Here is a 23,877-nt window from a genome sequence, read left to right as displayed (position 1 = left end):
TCCCCAGGACAAATTTTAATTTGTTTCGAAAGTTGGTAATCACCAAGCTTAGATGTTTTTGTGTTCCTGTTGATTCTAGCCTAATTAATAATATCTTAGCTCTACATGCTATGCACTTAATAAAGAATACCACGAGCTGGTTGAGAGGCAGCCTTGCAGAGGGATTAAAAACAGGGCAGGGCTTTGGCACCACACTGTCTGCCTGAATCTTGGCTCTGCCAGTTACTGCGTGACCTTGGGCAAGTGGTTTAACGCCCCATGCTTGCTGTCCTCACGTGTGCAATAGAAATACAATACTCTCTACCTTGCACACTCCTCCTGAGGATTATTTCTAGAACAACCCTTGGACCCATCCTCAGTACGTACTAAGCCACAATAAAGTTATCAAGTATTACCATTATTTAGTAAAAAAAAATAGTGGGTAAAAAGCTTCAAAGCCAACACGTCACTGTTTAGTAAGCATAGACTGTTCCATGTGATCGCATATCGTCAAGAAAGGTTATTCTTGAACCTTGCTGTGAAAGTGGAAAACAGTTTTGAGTGAGGTTCGCCGTTAGATTCGGGGGTGGGGGAGTGCTGACAAAGAAGAAAACTAACACTTATTGGGTGTCAAGTATGTGTCAGGCGTTTGATGGGTATTACCTCATTTTCTCACATGGTTCATTGGGATTCAGTCCAGATCCGCGTGGCTCCAGATCTCGCCATACCACTCTCCCTTCCAAGTAAAATAAAATCCCCGCCCGTTTTTATCCAGTGAACCAAGAAGGCGGGACTGTGGCTTTGAATTCACCTTCAGTCACTGACTATTTCTGTGACCTTGGGTGACCTTTCTGATGCTCTGTCTCCTCCGGCTCTCTACCTTAGCCTTTCTTTATTTCCTTTTTGGCCAAACTCACACAAGATCAACTCTAGATGACTCACACCATTTAGTATCTTGGTCATGTTTCTCCAGATCCCCAGATGGTGTTTGCTGTCAGGGCTCTACCCTCTTGGTCACGGCTACTTCAACTTCCAGGCCCGTCGTGAGACAGCCAGACCAGTGCCTGAGCTTGGGTGACCGTGGAGCCAAGCCTCAGAGGGTGATCCTCTGAGCTGTACAATTCCTCTTGCTTTTGACTTGTTTTCATTCCGTGGATCCAAAGACTTTTTTTTTTTTTCCCATTGTAACTGCGAAGGAGAGGCACTGAAATATCAGTGCTACTTTGAGCAGCCCACTGTTTGGGAACCACTGCTGTGTTCTCAAATTTCAGCAGAGGAACTGCCTTTTTAAAACAACAGATCATGTTGAGGTCTCTTGTGTCCACAAGCTTGCTTCTCAGAGAGTCATTTTGATAACGCCTGGGAATAACTCCATCTTTGTCCATAAAGTGTCACCAAATCCTATGTGCTATGCAGCCAGGTGATGTGAAATAACACTGAAAAGTAAAGTTACATGGAGGCTTTCCAACTGACTTTCCATCTGTCAGCTCCCGGGCTATTTAATTTCATTTGTTTGAGCATGGCTTCAAAGCAAATATCCTTACTAGTGACAGATAGGTATTAAGTAAACGAGAAAGGATGCAAATTCTGGCTGTGCTCATTAGCAAAGGCTTTTCTTAAAATAGATCGAATGCCATCTCTAAGATTTAATCAGTTGGACGAAATATATCAGCATGTTCTTCCTTCCTCTTCCCCCATTACCTGGTCAGGACTAATGAAATACCACTTATTTAATGATGTGCTTTCGCTGTTTGCACCGCGTTTGAGAACCTAGTCATGCCGTTTTTCTTCTTTAATTATCTGACTCGAAAGAACATTTCAATAGTCTTTTCAAGACCTTCTTAAGCTATTATTCCACTGTTGAATGTAAGAGTTACTCTTCCCCCTCCAGACACATAATCTCTAATCATTTCCCTCATGGAAAGTTGACAATTCATTTGTCTCCCAAGCAATAAGACATGACTGTCTTTCTGCATAATGAAGAGTTGCAGAGTCTGAATTTATTGTGAAGCACATAGCAAAACTAATTGCATTCAACCACAAAAGCCTAATCAACATAAAAATTGGAATATAGACAGTCAGTCAGTGAATGCTAGTCCCAGAAAGGACTTTAGAGATTATTTATTATCTGTGCAGCCTACAGATGAGAAAACTCTGTCCAGAAAGATGAAGAAACTTCTGAAGGTCACAGACTAGCTCCTGGCAAAACTGGGTCTGAAATCCTTCTTTCCAGGGTCTTCAAACTTTTCTTTCTCTTAAACTAACCTGCTTTCTCATATCTTAGGAATTTTGAAAGAGAATTCCTTCTTTTTTATTTTTTAATAAAATAATGTTATTTTTTATATTGTGTTATTTAATTATTGTTAAATGAATTTTTATTTTTTAATGTTATTAAAAATAACATTATTTTTAATATGTGTTATTTTTTAATGCGCTTAAGAAGAAATGTAATTTGCTGAAGGACATAGATCTTTTCAATCTTAGTACCAGATCAGGTCAAATGCTACTTTAATTATGCAAGATTTTCAGATCTCACTCCAAGCTGGGAGAACTTCCTTCTGTCTGAATTCTCATATGACATTCTTTACCTGGTAGATGACACCTGCCTTTTCCTATCTTACGTCATATTTACCTATGTTCTATGAGTTACCTTCTCTCCTAAATGGTGAACTGCTTAAGAACAGAATTTCTGCCTTTACATCTTTGTGGTTTCCTGAGTAGCCAGTACACTTGCTCGTGTAGTTATGGGATATCAATCATTCTCCCTCTTTCTGTCTTCTCGCTCATCTGCCTCCTGTAAACTTGTAGCGCCATAGTCCAAGAATCTCTAAAACAATGCTGACTCTTCTAATTTGAGGGAAGAGTTTTGTTTGCTTTACACCAATAAAACGATATAGTGCAGATAACATGCAGGATGTGCGGTAAATTGAGCAGGAGTCTCTAACTTGATAATGTAACGGTCGTGCGCTTAATTTCATTACTTTGGGCTTTCAGTATATTGAGCAGGGTGAGGTAAAGATTAAGCCGGTGGAATATTTTAAAATTAAGTTTAGATTTATTTCTGCACTGTAGTTTTAAGAGCGATTAAAATTTACAACTGGGTTTTTTGTTATCGCCTCTAGAATTAGGAATAAAGCTAAGATTCCACTTGCAGCCACTTACAGGAAAGTTGGAAGTTGGGCAATATTATAAAGATCTGTTCTAGCCTTTTCACGTCTTTATTCATCAGCAAATATTTACTGAATGCTGGCCATGTGCCAGTCTGACAGTGGACTAGGTAGGCACTGTGGTTACAGTGGTGAGTAAGAAAGAAGTGGTTCCCTTCCCTCAGGAAGCTCATAGAATGATGGGTAAGACCAGTAAGCTAGTGGGAAGTTAGGGTTACGTGTGATAGCTTTGAAGAGGGAAGCACAGGCTTCCGTGAAGCACCCAGAAGAAGCCTATATACTCAGTCACGGGGAGAGCAGACTTTCTGGAGGAAGTGACTTCCCAGCTGAGCCATGAAGGGTAAGTGGGAGTTGGCCAGGTTGACATGGATAGTGTTGGTGAGACTGTTCCAGACGGAGAGAACCCACATGTACATAGTAGTGACAGAGGCAGGAGAGAGCTCAGTGTTTTTAGGTACTGGGGAGAAGAAGTCCAGAAGGTCTAGGTTTGGGGATGCCAACTCAATCACAACAAGGCGGCTATAAAACAACACAGTGGGCCTTCATGACCTTTCAAGAAAGGCACTTGTGACTTTGGTTCCTGTGCTTACTGCCAGGAAGAAACACAACCCTATCAAATTGGATTGATGAACTTTTAACAGAAGCTTGGAGCCTAGATCTTTGTGAGAAATCTGGCTATTTTTAAACGTTGGTAATTACTCCAAGAGAGCGTGGTCCAAATAAAATGGTCGGCCTATTGGATCGGTCCTGAGGCCACCAGTTTATAATCCCTGATCTAGAGCAATGGTTCTGAAAATGTGGTCCAGAGACCACCATCCACACCACCTGTGAATGCGTCAGAAATGCAAATTCTCAGGCCCGCCTTTACTTAATGATTCAAAAACTCTGAGGGTAAAGCCAGCACGCTGTTACTTAACAAGCCCTCCAGGTGATTCTGATGCAGTTGAGGTCTGAGAACCTTTGGTTTGGAGCTGGGCCGTCCAATAGAGTGGCCACGTGTGATAATAAGCACTTGCTCTGTGGCTAGTCCACACTGAGACAGAGTCCACATGGAAGATACATACTGGTTTTTAAAACTTTGGTATAAAGCAAACTGTCTCTAACTTTTTATATTGATAACATGTTGAAATAACATTTTAGAAATGCCTTGGGTTAAATACGACATGCCATTAAAATTCACTTCACTGTTTCTTTTCATGTTTTAAAACGCAGCTACTAGGAAATATAAAATTACATATGTTAGATTTCCACTGCTTAGTGCTAGTCTTAGTGCTAGGGCAGGGAATGCGGGTTAGTGAGGCTGAAGCAGGTAAGAAGAAGCAAGCCTTGTGGGACTTTGTAATTGTGCCAAGGACCTGTACTTGGCTCCTAGAAAACCTTGAAATGATTTGAGCTGATGAGAAGTGTGATCAGATTGGTGTTTTCGATGAACACTGACCAGAGGGTGGCTCATGCAGTGGAGAAGTGTATACTCCACACACAGAGACCAAATGCAGTAATCCAGTGGGGGACGGCTGGGCTGGCATTGACAGTAGGCGTGATCTAGTTGGTATATTTTTTTTGGTGCGTGTTACTCAGCCAGGTGGAGGAGAACGTTCACGCGAAGATGAATAATATAACCTATGTCATATGTGTCCTCCAAGGAACACACAGTCCAGTACAAAGACACTGAGAGGCAGGCTTGAATTCTAGTCGGAATAATGGTTACGTTCTAGTTGGAATACTAGTTGAGAGAAAAGGCTCTGGAGCTGGTCTGCCTGAAGATGGGATCCCAGCCCCACTCCCTAGTAGTAGGTGAATGACCCTGGGCCAGTCGCCTCTCTAAAGCCTCTTGAACCAGGAATAATAGTGCCTACCTCTTGTTGTTGGAAAGATTTTAAATGACTCCATGTTTTTTCATCTGTCTGTATGAGAGCGTAGAGCAGTACACATGGTAAGCAATCTTGCACTTATTCTCCCAAGTCAAGGGGGACTGCAGAGGAGAAGAGGGGGTGAGTTAAGGAATTAGCCTCCACTCTGAACTGCAGTGCTAGTGGAATGTACTGTTTTACACTTGATCTTAGCCAAAAGGCCGAGAAGCGATGGAATGTACTGTTTTAAAATCCTGGTATTCCCAAGACCAAATACAGGAAGATTGAATGGATGGAGTTTCTTAACCCTGAAGCCACCCTGACTTCACTTTGACCATTTCGTTAGTTTCTTTCACTCTGGTCCACATCTTCAGCATTCATGCCTTCCCTTCTCTCCAGGAACCCATTCCAAGTTTCTCAGTCTTACCTACATCATCATCATCCAATAGTTAAAGGCTTTCAACATCTCCTCTTGTAGATCTGTTTCCTTGTGCCATCTGTCAGCCTGAAGAAGAGGGGTACAGTTGACCCTCGGACCATGATGGGGGTTAGGGGCACCAACCCACCTCACAGTTGAAAATTCATGCACAACTTTGGACTCCCTCAAAACTTAACTACTAACAGCCTACTGCTGGCCCGAGGCCTTACCGATAACGTAAAGTCAACTAACACATATTTTGGATGTTATATGTATTCTACAATGTATTCGTAAAGTAAGGTAAACTAGAGAAAAGAAAATGTTAAGCAAATCATAAGAGAAAATACTTCTACAGCACTGTAATTATTGAAAAAAAATCCACAAGTGGACCCAGGCAGTTCAAACCCACGTTGTTTAAGGGCCAACTGTAACGACTATTTCCAAGAGTCTTTCAGGACAGTGATAGGGACATTAATCTTCCAGGATCACTAAATGGGGTGTGGTCAGGAGGAAGAAACTCAAGAGAAGACGTTTCTTATGAATTGTTTGAAATCTGCACAGTCTAAGACCACCCTACCAATGGGAGATGGCAAGTGACTTGCGCATGGCCTATCCAGATTAAAATTCCAAGAGCAGTTTGACTTGTCTCCTTTCTCTCTTTCTTGGGTCTCACACCTAATTTCACATCCTCCACAAAACATTCAAGTTCCCTCCACAGCCTCTGCCTCCCACTCTTGTAGCATTCATCATTTTTTGGCAATGGTAAATAAACACCAGCTAGAAACAACCAGAACGTCCCATGAATATGGAACTGTTTAGATACGTTACATTAACATAATGGAATATATATACATATATATGTATGTATACATGTATATATGTATGTATATATGTATATATACATGTATATATATGCATGTGCCATGGTTATTAGAAAGAATGAGTCAGTTCTTTAGGCACCGATATGAATGATTGCTCTCTAAGATAAATGAAGTGAAAAAATAAAGAAGAGGGTACAGAACTTTGCTACATATGATGTGTGTTAAGGAAAAAATACAGAGTGTTTTACTGACTCTAAGACATCATCAATTGTAAATGCATTATTATTTTCTTTATCTCTTAAGAGGGACGCTTGTGGCTGAAAAAAATGATGACATCATAGCTTAAAAAACATTGACGTATCTTTTAAAGAGGTAAAAACATGTAAGTTTTAGAATCGATACAACATACTGGTATTTGGGCTTGTTAGGCGCGTGGGATACCTCTAGTTGTTACCCATCCTCTAGGGACTGGAGCTTCTCTGCCCACTGTGTTTCTCCCTCTGCACAGGCAGCCTTGACCACAGAACTTTGGGTACACCTCCATGGGCCACAGCAGCGGGCCACAGTGTGATATGTTCACGTGCTGGTATCTTTACCTGGAGTACATACGTTGCACTATGAGTTTGCTGGTTTGGGAACAGGCAGTGAGGACAATTTAGAACCAGGTCCAAGTTGCGATTCCCATCCATCCTGGAACAGAAGACATGCCGGGGCTTGCTCTTGCCCAGCCTTACAAAGAAGGCCATAGAGTTTGGCCCTCAGTAGGTGATGAGATACCCCTGCACAGCTGTTAAGCAGGGTGGTCTTTTACTAAGATACATTGGCCATGGAGGAGGGAGAGGCGGTGACAGAGTGGACAGGGAGAGGTCCTGGTTGTAGCGGAGATGCGAACAAGTACCAGAGTTTTCTCTTCATGATACCTTCCCCCAGCACCAAGCACAGGACCTGGCCTGAGATACCCTCTGTGTTTCATAAAGCACGAGGGTCATCAAAGCAAAGTTACAGGCTGAAAAGTGGGAACACGTTTGGAAAGCAACAGAAACTGTGTTCAACTCTAGGGAAATTTTTCCTCTTTAGGCCATTTATTGAGGACTCAGACTCTCAAAAACGTTCCTAGTGAGTCCGCAGAAATTCTACGAGGTCATATGGGTGGATTCACACTGAAGGAAAGGTGCTCAGAATTAGATACCTCAAGCACGTCGTGCCCCACAAAGATAGTACAATCCCTTCCTAACACTGCTGTAGGACAAAGACACCTTACCTGGTGACTTTTGACACTCTGTTAGGCTGGTTCTTTTCTAGAAATGGTATTTATTTATATATGGGGCCCATGCTTGAGTCAGTGTAATACTGGAGGCTCTTTTAAAATTTATTTTTATGGAAGTAGAGGTGACACACATTAGTTTCAGCTGTACAACATAGCAACATTGTGCTAGGGCACAGCACGAATGTGGCTACCGTCCATCACCATCCCACGCTATCACAGTACCTTTACTAAATTCCTTATGCTGGAGACGGTATGCCTGTGACGACTTACTCCATAACTGCCCTTCACCCATTTTGCACACCTTCCTCTCCTCCTCCCCTCTGGCTACCACTGGTTCTGTGTATTTATGGGTCTGTTTCTATTTTTGTTCGTTCATTTATTTTGTTTTTTAGGTCCCACATACAAGTGAAGTCGTATGATATTTGTTTTCTGACTGGCTTCACATAGCGTATTGTCTTTGAGGTCCATCCATGTTGTTGCAGATGGCAAGTCTCATTCACACACACACACACACACACACACACACACACACACCGTCTTCTTTTGAAGGATACTTCGGTTGCTTCTGTATCTTGGCTATTGGAAAGAATGCTGCAATGAACAAAGGGTGCCTATATCTTGTTGAGTTTGTGTTTTCATTTTCTTTGTGTAAATACGCTGTAGTGGCATTGCTGGATTCTATGACCTTGTTTTAATTTTTTGAGGAACCTCCGTAATGTTTTCCGCAGTGGCTGCACCAGTTTGCATTCCCACCAACAGTGCACATGGGTTCCTTTTTCTGCACATCCTTGCCAACACTGGTTATTTCTTGTCCTTTTTATTCTAGCTATTCTGAAAGGTGTGAGGTGAAATCTCATTGTATCTTCTTTGGAGAAATGTCTGTTCATGTCTTCTGCCCATTTTTTAATCTGTTTTTGGTATTGAGCTGTATACGTTGTTTATGTATTTTGGATTTTACCCCCTTATTGTATATTTCATTTGCAAATAACTTCTCTCATCCAGTAGGTGGCTGTTTTGTTTTGTTGGGGGTTTCCTTTGCTGTGCAAAAGGTTTTTGTGTTGGTATAGTCTCAATAGTTTGTTTGCTTTCGTTTCTCTTGCCTGAGCAGACATCTAGAAAAATGTTGCTAAGGCCACAGTCAAAGAGATTACTGTTTATATTTCCTTCTAGTTTTACGGTTTCAGGTCTCATATTTAGGTCTTTAATACATTTTGAGTTTATTTTTTATATGGTGTAAGAAATGGTCCAATTTCATTCTTTTGCATGTAGCTCTCTAGTTTGCCCAACACCGTTTATTGAAGAGACTGTCTTTTCCCCATTGTATTTTCTTGACTCCTTTGTAGTAGATTACTTTACTATGTAAGCGTGGGTTTATTTCTGGGCTCTTTATTCTGTTCTGTCGATCGATGTGTCTGTTTTTGTGGCATTCCCATACTGTCGTATAATAGCTTTGTAGTATAACTTGAAATCTGGCGTCGTGGTACCTTCAGCTTTGTTCTTTCTCAAGATCGCATTTGGCTACTCAGGTTCCCTACATATTTCAGTATTAAAAAGCTCTTAAATGGAGTTGTATCGTTTCTCCAAATCAGCCAGCCTAAAACATGCTAGAATAAATACGAATTCTCTGGAATGATTTGAATGTGAATTATTACTATCAGGTTGCCCTTCACTGGTGGAGTTTACCCTTGGGGTCACATTCCAAGTATTCCACATACCAAACTTACTTCAAAAGAGAAAAATCATGGTATTTCTATTAATCCTCAGCAAATATTAAACTCATAACCTCACTACAGAGAGGCCATTTACAGCTAGTGATATCACCCTTAGGAGCCAGCTTCCCAAAGGCTACCAGGCTGAGAATGTTGCTTGAGAAGCCCAGAGGTGGAGAATGATCTTGTGTTGAGATTCCTGTCAGCACAGGGGTCTGGCAAAGAACTAGACCTCTTGTCCCAAAGTTCCCAAACTTGGCCTCGCAGACTGGAAAAGTCCGTTTTCCAAAATCCCTATTTTACAAAATTCAATGGCAAAATTCAAATTTAAAATTCAATGGCAGGGGGGACTATGGTCACTTTGCTTTCAAAAAAAAAAAAAAAAGCCTTTTCCACATAAGCATAAGCCCCTCTTTCAAATTCAGAATCTGCATTTATTTATTTATTTATTTATTTATTTATTTAAAAGGTTTTTTTGGGTTTTTTAAAAATTTTTTTATGTTTATTTATTTTTGAGACAGAGACAGAGCATGAATGGGGGAGGGTCAGAGAGAGAAGGAGGCACAGAATCCCAAGCGGCCTCCAGGCTCCGAGCGGTCAGCCCAGAGCCCGATGCGGGGCTCAAACTCACAGACTGTGAGATCATGACCTGAGCCGAAGTCGGACGCTTAACCGACTGAGCCACCCAGGCGACCCCAGAATCTGCTTTTAAAAAATTAAGGGCTTGGGGTGCCTGGGCAGCTCAGTCATTTGAGTGTCCAACTCTTGATTTCGACTCAGGTCATGACTCCGGGGTTGTGGGATCGTGCCCTGTGTCAGGCTCTTTGCTGAGCATGGAGTCTGCTTAAGATTTTTTCTCTCTCCCTCCCTCCCTCCCTCCCTCTGCCCCTCTCCCCTGCCCACGTTCTCTCTAAAATTTTTTGAAAAAGGAAAAAATATTTAAAAAATTAAGGGCTTGAGGGCCAAAAAAATAAAAAGAAAAGGCAAAACAACTTTGCAGGGCCTTTTTAAAAAAAGATGAAAGTATTGTCATGAACAGAAGTGCCTGGTAGGTTTGGTTTAACTAACTGATCAGCATAAACATGACTGAGAAAGCAATCAACTTTAGCTTTAATTTTATTAAAATCCTGTGTAATTGGAAGGGAAATGTTTTCAGCAATGATTTAAATGTCATTCCGCTAATTTGTTGTTAAAAATACAGAGAACAATGATAGTCACAGTGACTGTAATTTTCTAGAATTATTTATAATGCCTCCGCCCCCCCCCCCCCCCGCCCTCACCGCCAAACTCCAACCAGTATCAACTCAGGTATCTATTAGAAGAGTAAATGTTGGGGCACCTGGGTGGCTCAGTCGGTTAAGCATCCGACTTCAGCTCAGGTCACGATCTCGCGGTCCGTGAGTTCGAGCCCCGCGTGGGGCTCTGGGCTGATGGCTCAGAACCTGGAGCCTGTTTCCGATTCTGTGTCTCCCTCTCTCTCTGCCCCTCCCCCGTTCATTCTCTGTCTCAAAAATAAATAAAACGTTAAAAAAAATTAAAAAAAAAAAAGAAGAGTAAATGCTATCTAAATTATGACACATTCATTGGGATATCCTACAGCTCTTGAAAGCGGGAGTATCAAAGTTTTTTGCCTTCATACCAGCAACACAGGAGTTCCAACTACTTGACATCCTGTCAACGCTTTCCATTGTCTTTTCAACTTTAGCCATTCTAGCGGGTGTGTAGTGGTGGCATTTCATTGTAGTTTTATTTTGCTTTTCTTTAACGATTAGGGATATTGAACATCTTCTCATTCTTTCATATTCTTATGGAGCGGTCATACATCTGTTGCTTACTTTTGTTTTTAAGTTTATTTATTTATCTTGAGAGAAACAGAGACAGTGCAAGCAGGGGAGGGGCAGAGAGAGGGAGACAGAATCCCAAGCTGGCTCTGCAGTGTCAGTGCAGAGACTGATGCAGGGCTCGAACTCAAGGAACCGTGAGATCATGACTTCAGCTGAAATCAAGAGTCAGACGCTTAACTGACTGAGACACCTAGGCGCCCCCTTTACTGGCTTTTCTATTGGATAGTTCTTTTCTTTCTTTCTTTCTTTCTTTCTTTCTTTCTTTCTTTCTTTCTTTCTTTCTTTCTTTCTTTCTTTCTTTCTTTCAAGAGAGAGAAGGGGAAGGGCAGAGGGAGAGGGAAAAGGAGGGAGGGGACAAAGGGAGAGAATCTTAAGCAGGTTCCATGGTCAGCACAGAGCCCAACATGGGGCTCGATCCCACAAAACTGAGCCATGGGCCAAAATCATGAGTCAAAGCTCAACCAACTGAACCACCCAGGCACCGCTGGACAGTTTGTCTTTTTAATGAATCCTAAGAGATCTTTATGCCTATTCCTCAAACAAGCTCTTTTTCAGATACCTGCTTCCAAATACTTTGCCCTATTTTGTGACTCACCTTGTCATTTTAACTGTGTTTTTCACAGAGCAAAACCTTTTAATTGTGAAGAAGTCTGTCTTATCAACATTTATTTTTAGGGTTCATGCTTTTAGTGTCCCATTGAAGAAGTCTTTGTCCTGTTTTCTTTTATGAATATAATATTTTAGCTCTTAAATTTAAGATCCATTCTGATTCATTAATTTTTGTGTATGGTATGAGGCATTAAGGTTGAAGTTCTTTTTTTCCCCTCATACAGATATCCAGTGGCTTTGATCTTATAAAGTTAAAATCCTTACCATAGATCCAACAATCTCATTCCTCTGTTCACCTTAAGAGGATTGAAAACATGTCAATGCAAATATTTGTACCCCAATATTTACGGCAGCCTTATTTATAATAGCCAAGAACTGGAAACAACCCAATGTCCATCACATAATGAAGAGATAAACAAATTGTGAGATATTCATATAATGAAATGCTACTCAGTAATAAAAAGGCACAAAATGCTTGTTTAACATAAATGCATCTCAGAAATATTACAGCAAATGAAAGAAATCAAACAGAAGACCACATAATGTATCTTCCATTTATATGAGATTCTAGAAAAGGCCATACTTCAGGGACAGAAAGCAGATCAGTGGTTTCCAGAGTCTGAGGGTCAGGGGAAGAAATGGATTAAAAAGGGTATGAGAAATATTGGGGGGATAATGAAAATGTTTCATATCTTGATTATGAAGATGCCAAAACCCTACTGTTAAAATGGGCAAGTTTTACTGTGTGTGTGAATTAGATCTTACTAAATCTGGGCAGAGTCCATAGACAGGAGCAAATGTAAGGGAAATGAACTTGAAGAGTGATTCTCTCTGGTATCGGTTGCCCGAGAGTTTACAATATACATATACAACTAAGACAAGCCCCCCTTGATAGAACACGATACCACTACATGGGCAGTGCAAGTATTTTATAGCCAAGTATTTCCAGTTCCCCCCTCTCACCCCTTAGAATATTTTGTTGTTCATTTCATTTCTCCATAAGCTATAATCCTGGAATACATTGTTGCTATTATTATTTCAAACCAACTCTTAACTTGTGTGATCAGTGAAGAATAAGAAACATGAAGTTTCTGTTTTACCCTCATTTATTCCTCTTTCCAGCGCTCTACCTTCGTTAACACAGATCCAAGTTTCTGACCTGTATGGTCTTCCTCTACTCTAAAAAACTAACTTTAATGTTTCTTGTACAGCAGACCACCCCCTTCGACTTCTGCTGTCTGAGAATGTGTTTATTTCTCCTTCCCCTTTGAAGCATAATTTTAGGGAGGCACAGAATGCTAGGTCGGTGATTCTTTTAACACTGTAACTATTTCACTTTGGTCTCTGGCATAGTTTCTGAGCTTCTGATGTAATTCCTGTTCTTGTAGAGGTAAATTATCCCTGCCCGTCGCCCCACATGCTGGCTTTTTTAAGATTTTTTTTTTCTGTGTCTTTAATTTTTGTGCAGTTTGAATACGATATGCCTAAGTGCAGATTTGTTTTTTGTTTTTTGTTTTGGTATTCAACCTGCTTGGTTTCCTTTAAGCTTCCTGGATCTGTCTTCCTGGATTTGGTGTCTGTCATTAGTTTTGGGAGATTCTCAGTCATTCTTGCTTCAAATATTTCTTCGGTTCCTTTTTCTCTTTCCCTTCTGGTATTCCCATTATGCATATGTTACATCTTTTTAATTGTCCCATAGTTCTTGACTGTTGTCTGTTTTATTCCTTCTTTTCCTCCTTGGATTTCAGTTTTGGAAGTTGCTGTTGACATTTCTTCAAGCTCAGTGATTCTTTCTATGACTGTGACCAGTCTACTAATGAGCCTGTCAAAGGCATTCATTTCTGTTAGTGTTTTTATGATGATGATTATTATTATTATATTTCTAGTGTTGCCTTTTGAATCTCCGTCTTTCTGCTTACATTACTCATATTCTTGCAATGTTTCCTACTTTTTCCATTAGTGCCTTTACCATATTAACTAGTTGTTTAAAATTCTGATAATTCCAACATCTTTGCCATATCTAGTCTCCTTCAGATGCCGTCTCTTCAAAATGTGTTTTGTCTTTTAGTGTGCCTTGTCATTTTCTTTGTTGCAAGTAGGATATAATGTACTAGGTGAAAAAAGTAATGATGTACTAGGGAAATAGGCCTTGATGTAACATTTCAGGTTTATCTGCCTGTGTTCATTGTTTGCTGTAGCTGTAGGTGTCAGGGGCTACATTTCCCTCTGGTGTCCTTGTTTTGTCTCCTTTGTTATCTTTTGAGTTTCCCTACAGACTTTAAAAATGTTGCCTAATGCGGGAGCTGGGTGGCTTGGTTGAGTGTCCAAGTATGGCTCAGGTCATGATATCATAGCTCGTGAGTTCAAGCCCTGCATCAGGCTCGTTGCTGTCAGCACAGAGCCTGCTTGGGATCCTGTCTCCCTCTCTCTCTGGTGCTGGGTGAGGGACCCCATTCCCCAGCCCTGTGCTCTGGTCTCAGTCCTTTTTTTTTTTTTTTTTTTTGTAATATAATTTATTGTCAAGTTAGCTAACATACAGTGTATACAATGTGCTCTTGGCTTCGGTGGGTAGATTCCTGTGATTCATTGTTTACATACAACACCCAGTGCTCATCCCAACAAGTGCCCTCCTCAATGCCTGTCACCCATTTCCCCTCCCCCTTCCCCCTATCAACCGTCAATTTGTTCTCTGTATTTAAGAGTCTCTTATGGTTTGCCTCCCTCCCTCTCTGTTCGAAACTATTTTCTCCCCTTCCCTTCTCCCATGGTCTTCTGTTAAGTTTCTCAGGTTCCATAGGAGTGAAAACATCTATCTGTCTTTCTCTGACTGACTTATTTCACTTAGCATAATAGATTTTAGTTCCATCCATGTTGTTGCAAATGGCAGGATTTCTTTCTCATTGCCAAGCAGTATTCGATTATATAGGTATATGCCACATCTCCTTTATCCATTCACGGGCCGATGGACATTTGGGCTCTTACCATAATTTGGCTCTTGTTGAAAGTGCTGCTATAAACGTTGGAGCACATGTGCCTGGAACATTCTCCAAGACAGATCACACACTGGGTCACAAAACAGGCCTGAATACATATAGAAGAATTGAGATCACACCATGCATATTTTCAGATCACAATGCTATGAAACTTGAAATCAACCACAAGAAAACACGTGGAAAGCCTCCAATCGCATGGAGGTTAAAGAACATCCTACTAAAGAATGAATGGGTCAACCAGGCAACTTTTTAAAGAAGAAGTTAAAAAACATATGGAAGCAAATGAAAATGAAAACACGACAGTCCAAACCCTTTGGGATGCAGCAAAGGCAGTCCTAAGAGGAAAATACATTGCAATCCAGGCCTATCTCAAGAAACAAGAAAAATCCCAAATACAAAATCTAACAGTACACCTAAAGGAACTGTAAGAGAACAGCAAAGAAACCCCAAACCCAGCAGAAGAAGAGACATAGTAAAGATTAGAGCATAAATAAACAATATAGAATCCAAAAAAAATAGAGTAATGAATCTAAGAGCTGGTTTTTTGAAAAAATAAACAAAACTGATAAACCTCTAGCCAGGCTTCTCAAAAAGAAAAGAGAGAGGACCCAAATAAATAAAATCACGAGGAAAAGAGGAGAGATCACAACAAACACCACAGAAATACAAACAAGTATTAGAGAATACTATGAAAAAGTTATATGCCAACAAACTGGACAACCTGGAAGAAATAGACAAATTCCTAGAAATGTACACACCACCAAAAGTCAAACAGGGAGAAATACAAAATTTGAACAGATCCATAACCAGCGAAGAAATCGAATCAGTTATCAAAAATCTCCCAACAAATAAGAGTCCTGGGCCAGATGGCTTCCCAGGGGGAATTCTACCAGACATTTAAAGCAGAGTTAATACTTACCCTTCCCAAGCTGTTCTGAAAAACAGAAATGGAAGGAAAGCTTCCGAACTCATTCTATGAAGCCAGCATTACATTGATTCCCAAACCAGAGACCCCACAAAAAAGGAGAATTACAGGCCAATAAACCTGAAGAACAGGGATGCAGAAATTCTCAACAAGATACTAGCAAAGCGAATTCAAAGGTATATTAAAAGAATTATTCACCGTGATCAAGTGGGAGTCATTCCTGGGCTGCAGGGCTGGTTCAGTATTTGCAAATCAATCAATGTGATACATCACATTAATAGAAGAAAGTAGAAGAACCATAGTGATCCTATCAATAGATGCAGAAAAAGCATTTGACAAAATACAGCATCCTTTCTTAATAAAAACCCTCAAGAAAGTCACAATAGAAGGAACATACCTTAATATCATAAAAGCCATATATGAAAAGCCCACTGCTAATATCCTCAGTGGGGAAAAAATAGAGAGCTTTCCCTGAGATCAGGAGCACAACAGGGATGTCCACTCTCACCACTGTTGGTTAGCATAGCGTTGGAAGTGCTAGCCTCAGCAGTCAGACAACAAAGTGAAATAAAAGGCATCCAACCTGGCAAAGAAGTCGTCAAGCTTTCACTTTTCACAGACGACATGATAATCTATATGGAAAACCTAAAAGACTCCACCAAAAAGCTGCTAGAACTGACACGTGAATTCAGCAAAGTTGCAGGATACAGAATCAATGCCCAGTATCAGTCTTTTAGTGCACCGGTGACCCTAGGACTGTGACCTTGATCTGCCTCGGATTGCTTTCCCCCCATCGGAGAGGCATGAAGGCTAGCCTACACTGGAGTTGGGTGTTTGCCTTCTTCCATGTTGGTTAGGCTCCAGTAAAATCATTTCTGTTGAGAACAGGCCTTGTTAAAAAGAACAGAATATTCTGAGCATATTTAAAAACAGCTATTTTGGAGGCGACTGGGTGGCTCAGTAGGTTAAGCGTCCGATTTTGGCTCGGGTCATGATCTCGTGGTTCCCAAGTTTGAGCCCCGTGTCAGGGCTCTGTTGTTGACAGCTCAGAGCCTGGAGCCTGCTTCCCCCTCTTTTTGCTCAAAGCCCAAGAGGAAAGTGAGATACTGATGGGCTGCTGGAGGTCAAAGTCATGCAAGTGTGGGGGCCCTACTAACACTGGATCCCTTGGGTTTTTTTTTTTTTTTTAAGTTGATTTATTTATTTTGAGAGTGAGCAAGAGTTGGGGAGGGGCAGAAAGGGAGAAAGAATTCCAAGGAGGCTCTGCACTGACAGATGCAGGGCTTGAACTCATGAAGTGTGAGAGCATGACCTGAGCTGAAATTAGGAGTGGGATGCTTAACCCACTGAGCTAGCCAGACACCCCTCCCTTGGTGCTTTTAACTCGCAAACTTGTCCAGACAGAGCCTCCAGCAGTTCATTAGTTACACATTAGGGTTTCCTAGGCTGCTTCTGGCCTTTTGTTACAGAGAAGCCAGTGGTGATTCTCCCTATCTGCCACTCTGCTCACTGTTAGAGGCAGTGGTTTGCCCCGTGACTTCGGTTCTGATGCATGCAACAGGAGCTGTTGATTTTCAGTGTGTTCAGCTTCTTTGTTGTTGTGTGAATGGGAGAGAGGACTTCTCGGCTCCTGGCATGCCAGACAAGAAACAAATACTTCTCTCTGGATGATAGTATGTCAATGAATTCTTCCTTTGTACATCCTTCACTTTCTGCATTTTCTACAATGTACATATATTCCTTTTAAGATAAACAGGAACGGGGAGCCTGGGTGGCTCAGTTGGTTGGGCGTCTAACTTCGGCTCAGGTCATGATCTCGCAGTCTGTGAGTTTGAGTCTTGCTTCGGGCTCTGTGCTAACAGCTCGGAGCCTGGAGCCCGCTTCGGATTCTGTGTCTCCCTCTCTCTCTGCCCCTCCCCCACTCGCACTCTGTCTCTGTCTCTGTCCAAAATAAATAAGTATTAGAAAAAAATTTTTTAAGATGAACAGGAAAACAAATGTTCTTACACTACAGAAAAAAAATTTTATTTAAAAAGAAATTTTTTTAATGCTTTATTTTTGAGACAGAAACAGAGCATGAGCAGGGGAGGAGCAGAGAGAGGGGGAGACACAGAATCTGAAGTGGGGTCCAGGCTCTGAGCTGTCAGCACAGAGCCCGACGCAGGGCTTGAACTCACGGACCGCGAGATCATGACCTGAGCTGAAGTCGGACACTTAACCGACTGAGCCACCCAGGCACCCCCAGAAAAAAAAATTTAAATGAGTTTAATCTCTGTTGCCTTGGAAGAAAATAAGGCAAGGTGCAGAGAATAGTATCGTATTTTAAAAAATAATAAGAAAAATAGGAACATCTACACACATACCCCCCCACCCTGCTGCTTACTATCAACATTAAAATGACTTTAGGGGCACCTGGGTGGCTCAGTTGGTTGAGCATCTGACGCTTGATTTCAACTCAGGTCATGATCCCATGGTCATGGGATGCAGCCCCATGTTGGGCTCTGTACTGGGTGTGGAGCCTGCTTAAGATTCTCTCTCTCTCTCTCTCTCTCTCTCTCTCTCTGCCCCTCTCCCACTCACGTGTGTGTGCGTGTGCGCTCTCTCCCTCTCTTTCTAAAAAAAAAGAAAAAAAAAACTTTAAAATTCTATGGTCCTCATTAGCACACTCTTAGTATTCAAGGAGAGTCTTGCCTAAGCAAATAACTATTGTTCATGACGTGAACTTCCTGAAAGACACATCATCTCTTTAACAAAGCACCAAATGTGATCTATGTGCCCTAAGATCCTTTGAATCTCCACTCGAAATCCTTGCTTTACTACTTTTCCCGATCCTGATTTATTGTAGCGTGATCTTTATGCAATTCTAACCAAATCCCCACATTGATGTACCTTAGATCACATTTCAACAAAATCCAACCTTGACCTTCCCTTTCAAACTACCAAAGCTCCATCAAGGTGGCCCTCTCCCTTACCGCACCAGGCGATGAATTCAGCTTGTCTTATTAACAGGTGATGTTGGTGATAGCTGGGGAGCCAGCCTTTGACGGTATATAGGACCCTAGGGGTTTACTGCTGATTCCCTCGTGGGGGCGAATTCTAAATTTTTTGGGCTATTATTTCACTATTTGTGGTGGACACATGTCCATTTTATAGTGAACTTTGATTAAAGCTTTGGGAAGAGAATTTTAAAAATACATCTATTTGGTGGTGGGACTCTGCATTCATTCTCTTTGAAGTTTAGAATCTCACAGTGAGCCTTGCTTTGTAGCATTTCTAGGGTTCACAAAGGCCTCTTTCTTGTGCATAATAAAACCCAGTGTTTATAAACAGGAAACTGGTTTCCCCATACTCTTGACTTAGGTTTTTGTTTTTGTTTTTTGCCTTCTTCAATGTAGAAAATCCCTTTGGAAAATCCTTACTGAAAGTGATGCAGAAAACGATACCCTCTGACACAAAGGGCTCGGTCATTTGGAACACGCCCCTTCCACTCTCCATTAAGTCCGATGTCCTAAACCACACCCGTGATGAGGACAGCTCACCTGGGCATACCTCTAGCAATTCTAGACCTATCCATCATCGGTTGTCATACCGCGCCTCATCATTTTTGATGGTCTCTCCCTAAGTGATTGAAACACTGAGACTCATACACTCGGACAGTATAGAGGAGTAAGGGCAGAAACGGTGCTTTATCTGACTTGATGTAGCTCTTACTGAATAAAATTTAGGAAGAGATATGGACTTGGCTATTCTTCCAAGATACCTGCACAGGAAGATTGACTGTTACTATCAAATTCTCATGGGAAGTACATTTATTCACAAGGGAAGAACGTGTCTCTATCCTTTTGCTAGGCAGACCAAAAAACATTTCCCCAGGCATGACACGTTATCAGTCTGAATGAGGTTCAAGTCAAGCACAAATGAAGATTGCTTCCTGGTCACACAGAGGACAGGAAAGCTGTGTCAGGGAGACAGGGAGCAAATACTTGGCTTTTTCACTTATTCTCACTTATGTTGATTTTACTAGAATGGCTATCGGGTGATGGATGCGTATGCCTGTACCAATCATGTACATCAAGACCAGGTTCAACATGGCCTCCTATCATTGCCCGGGAGGGAAATAATAGAGATTGAGAAGGTGACGGAGCCAGTGGTGCTTTGTCAGCTGGAACATACATCAGAATTGCCTGGAGGCAGTAGCAGGGTCCGCATCTGCTGGGGTCTAAGGGACAAGGTCCTGGTCCTTGTGGAGTGGCTTGTCACTGAGAAGGAAGAGCCAGGGTAGTAGAGGAGCCCAGCCCTGGAAATGGGGTCCCAGAGGCAACTTCCAGTGGAGCCAGGGGGTCTAGAGAACTGAGTCAAGACTGATGGGTAAGCCTGGCTGTGTGAGCCAGCGCAGAGCAAACGGGTGTGTGGGGCTCATCAACAAGACCAGTTCCGTATCTCCCTTGCTGGGGTGGGGAGGTAGGGAAGCTGCATGAGACATAGGCCCGGGAGCTAGAGTCTCACTTGCCAATTCAGCTTTGGTGCCCTGGCCACAGCTATTCAGTCTCGTGTTTGCATGATCCTCACTTGTAAAAGAGGAATGAGAACTATGCCTTCTTGGGGCACCTGGGTGGCTGAGTCGGTTGAGCATCCGACTTCAGCTCAGGTCATGATCTTGCGGTTCATGAGTTCGAGCCCACTGTCAGGCTCTGCGCTGACAGCTCAGAGCCTGGAACCTGTTTCAGATGGTGTGTGTGTGTGTGTGTGTGTGTCTCTCTCTCTGCCCTTCCCCCACTCATGCTCTGTCTCTCTCTCAAAAATAAGTAGACATTAAAAAAAATAAATTGAAAAAAAAAATGCCTTCTTCACAAAGTTCCTATAATTAAATAAACCCATTAAGGGATCCAGTACATTTCTCTACAGTCTTAGCTTCCTTCCTGCATTCCTAGTAAACCACAGGCCTTAGAAAGAACTAAGCCCACCTACGGGCTCAGCTACTTGAGCTAAACCGAATGGCGGTCACGATGAGGATAAAAAGTCAGCAGCACCCCAGTGTAGGATGGCTTACCTTTTGCTAATGCATGCCCACTCTCCCTACCACCTTATCACTGTTCTGTGGACCACCTCTCCTGTCTGCTGGAGTCAGGGAGAACAACACACCGAAGACTGGGGAATAAGAACGAGAGAACATTCTTCCACAACAGAAATTCTGAAGCATAAAGGCAGTGGTCTGGATGGCTTCAGAGCAGCAATGCCTCCGAGGCTGAGAAGAGATTCCAATTTGTACATCAAGTATTGGAAACAGAAATGGTAGCAGTGAAATGAGACTCTCCTCTTTGAACTGAAACCAAACCATTCAGTAACAAAATCTAATACAGTTGATTCTTACATGGGAGTCTCCAATCCTACTGCGGCCAGCAAACTCTAAACAAAGAGTAAAAGGAAACTCCACACACGCTGTAATGATCAGACTAACTGGAAAGTCAGACATCAGAGTGGACACTTAGAGGGACAAAGGGGTTTCTCTGGAGGATGCATTTTGTGACGGTCAGATTTCCTTCAGGATTCCAAGTAGGAGCCGTTGGTGATTCTTCACGTTCAGAAAGCAAGAATCGTGGCATTCTCCTTAGGCAGTTCTGATTCATCGACCCATTAGAGAGGAGAGAAACCTTTTCCATGTCATAATGAGGTCCATAAGAGAGGAAGTTCTGGCATTCTTTGAAAACTTGTGCGAACAAATAAATGCAAGACAACTTGGGGACCGTTGGGGAAATGGGACTGAGATTACCCATGAGATACTAGGAAGCTACTGCTCATTCCCTTGGGAATGGAAGTGGGATTGTGGGAGCCAGGAGATGGCTTGAATCGTTGGGAGATTTGTGCTGAAGTGCTTAGGGGTAAAGTGTCATGATGGCTGGGACTTATTTTCAAAGTGGTTTAATGAAAAAAAAAAAAAAGGAGAGGGACAAAATATTGACTGTTGTTGAATCTTAGCAGGAGAGTATATGGGTGCATGGAATTGGTCTTGTTCTCTTGAACACCTGTGAAATCTTTGAAAAATCAGGAGATGTTAATATAGAAGTATTACATACCATATTACACTGTAAATCTATATTACCATATAGATTATCTGGCTAGTAAACAGAATTTAAAGCACTAGAAAAGGGTGAGCAGGGGCTTAGTGTGGCTTGGTCCATGGCACCAGATGTCTCCTGTTGCTTGAGATTAAAGTCCTGAAAGCAATGGGCTCTCCCTTGAGACAAACCTGGTTCATTCCAGGAGACCGGCTTTCTAGGTCTTTCCGCACCCCCCCCCCCCCCCCACCAAGCCTTCCGGATTAAGAGACTGCCCAGCCCTCTGCAGGAGACCTTCACTCAGGCACCACGGTTTCAATCACCTAGAACTCAAAAAACAAGAGGCAGTGTTGGTGGAGCTAAATTGTCTCTTTATTAGGAAAGCACCAACACCACATTCTTGGAAATTACTGGAATTTTATTTGCCTCAGGCTTATGACTCGCAACCAAAGACATTGTGCAAAGAAAGCAAAGATTAAGTACACTTTAGGGAGAAGGAGACGATACACATCAGTAACATAGGAGATCGGGCTGACAAAGGAAGCCATCCAATACACTAGAGAGATTGCAATATTCAATAGCGTTTTCAACAAAACTTTTTTTTGAAATCAAGAGCAAAAAAAAATTCAGCAATGTTTACAGTAGACATAAATCGTATACAGTTCAAAAAGCATTTTTTTTTCAGATCATAGAGCATAAAATGGAAAAATGTCTATGCAGGTGAAGTCTAATTACTGTACACTTATCACCTATTAAAGTTGCTTATATGTACCACAGTGTAAACAAACAAAAAAAAACAATACCGAACAAATAAAAACTCTGAAAATTGCCTGATGAAAAATAAAATAACCAGTGGCTTTTAATGGCTTCTCCTGGTTATCAGTGCTACAAAAAGACAAAAAAATCTTCTCATCTGGACAGGTGGTAAAACCAGGCACAATCAAACCGTTACCAAATGAGACCCACCCATAGAAATATACTATCCACCCACATATTTTCCATCAAAAGCTTTGTTTGTTTTAATCTTTGAATCTTTGAGGCCCATTTGGTCACAATATGTTACAAATATTTGTGTGTGTGTGTGTGTGTGTGTGTGTGTGTGTGTGTGTGTGTTTTTACACCATGATATCATATGTTTGTCTGGCACTATCCTAAAGCTAGTTTATAGATGAAGATGCTATAGAAACAACCCAGGGCCCATAGGACAAATGAACTCACTGGGCAGAAATGAGAGAGGGGACGAAGGAACTCAGTTCTACCGAGGAAAAAAAGGCCCGTACTTCTCACTCATCGTCAGTCCCGCTTGCTTCTGACTGTTCCTAAAAATAAGACAAAATGAAGCAAATGACACCTAAGAAAAAGAAGCAATAAACCATCCCGAGGGCAAGGCAGAAAAGACACGACATTTTGGAAACAGTCAACCCAAGTCCCTTGGTTCCGTGTCAAGATGGCGAGACGCTTGTGAGGAATTCAAGCTAAAAAGGGGAGCCCCCGCTGGGAAATCCCAAGGCAATTCCCACCATCTGTACTACTGTCTTGCTTTCTTTCACTGTGGCGTGAAAAGTTCAAGGCTGATAATTCTTATTTTTAACACTATGGGTTTGGGAAATTCACCAGAGGCAAAAGTACCATACGTTGGAGGTCTACTCACGGGGACGTCTTCTAAAGAAAACACAGCATTTTAAATGTATTCAAAAAGCCTGGGCCAAGGGTGAAGGCTGGGTGTGGGGCTGGGTAAGAATTCTCAAATGTTTTCATCAGACCCAAATGGTGGTGCCCTGCAGCACACGGACCAAAACGTTAAATTCTCTGTCCAGAAGAAGAAAAAAGAGGGGGGCGAGTGACAGCCTGAGGTCTTCTGGAAAGTGAGTAAGTGGAGGGGATTTCCCAAGGCCGGTGGCGGAAGTTTCTGCCAGCAATGCCACTTGCCTCCAGGATTCGGGGACGGTGTTGTGCTGTTTGGGTCTGAATTCGACTTCTGCCGTTTGCTACTATGACCTGGAGGTAAGCACATGGAACCTTGGCCCTGGTTTCTGGGCTATGTTGCAAGTAAGAGAAACCTTAATTATGGATCATATGGGAAGGTAATTCTTTCAGGGCCTGGCTCCATAAGTGCTCCTGAATTTTTCCACCATGAAAAATAACCTGCCATGGAGAAAACTGTGTTGGGAAGTGACGGGAAGATTAAGAAAGGAGGAAAGGAAACACAATTGACTAGTTTTTTTCATTTTTGAAGACA

At 41.9% G+C, this 23,877-nt stretch overlaps 1 protein-coding gene across 1 annotated transcript in view; it reads right to left on the bottom strand.

Moving 5' to 3' along the window:
- Positions 1-21,988: 21,988 nt before the first annotated feature.
- SMARCA2 (SWI/SNF related BAF chromatin remodeling complex subunit ATPase 2) overlaps positions 21,989-23,877 on the bottom strand; it is a 185,551-nt gene continuing 183,662 nt past the window's right edge. The window contains exon 35 of the mRNA XM_040449259.1: positions 21,989-22,957. Within this exon, the coding sequence (XP_040305193.1) occupies positions 22,922-22,957 (36 nt within the window). The 3' untranslated portion in view covers positions 21,989-22,921. The remainder of the gene's footprint in view (positions 22,958-23,877) is intronic.

The sequence above is a fragment of the Herpailurus yagouaroundi genome, unplaced genomic scaffold (assembly GCF_014898765.1).
Source record: "Herpailurus yagouaroundi ecotype Mexico unplaced genomic scaffold, PumYag 199, whole genome shotgun sequence".
NCBI lineage: Eukaryota > Metazoa > Chordata > Mammalia > Carnivora > Felidae > Herpailurus > Herpailurus yagouaroundi.
The sequence above is the reverse complement of the archived record's forward strand: the minus strand, read 5'-3'. Positions and strand labels throughout refer to the sequence as shown.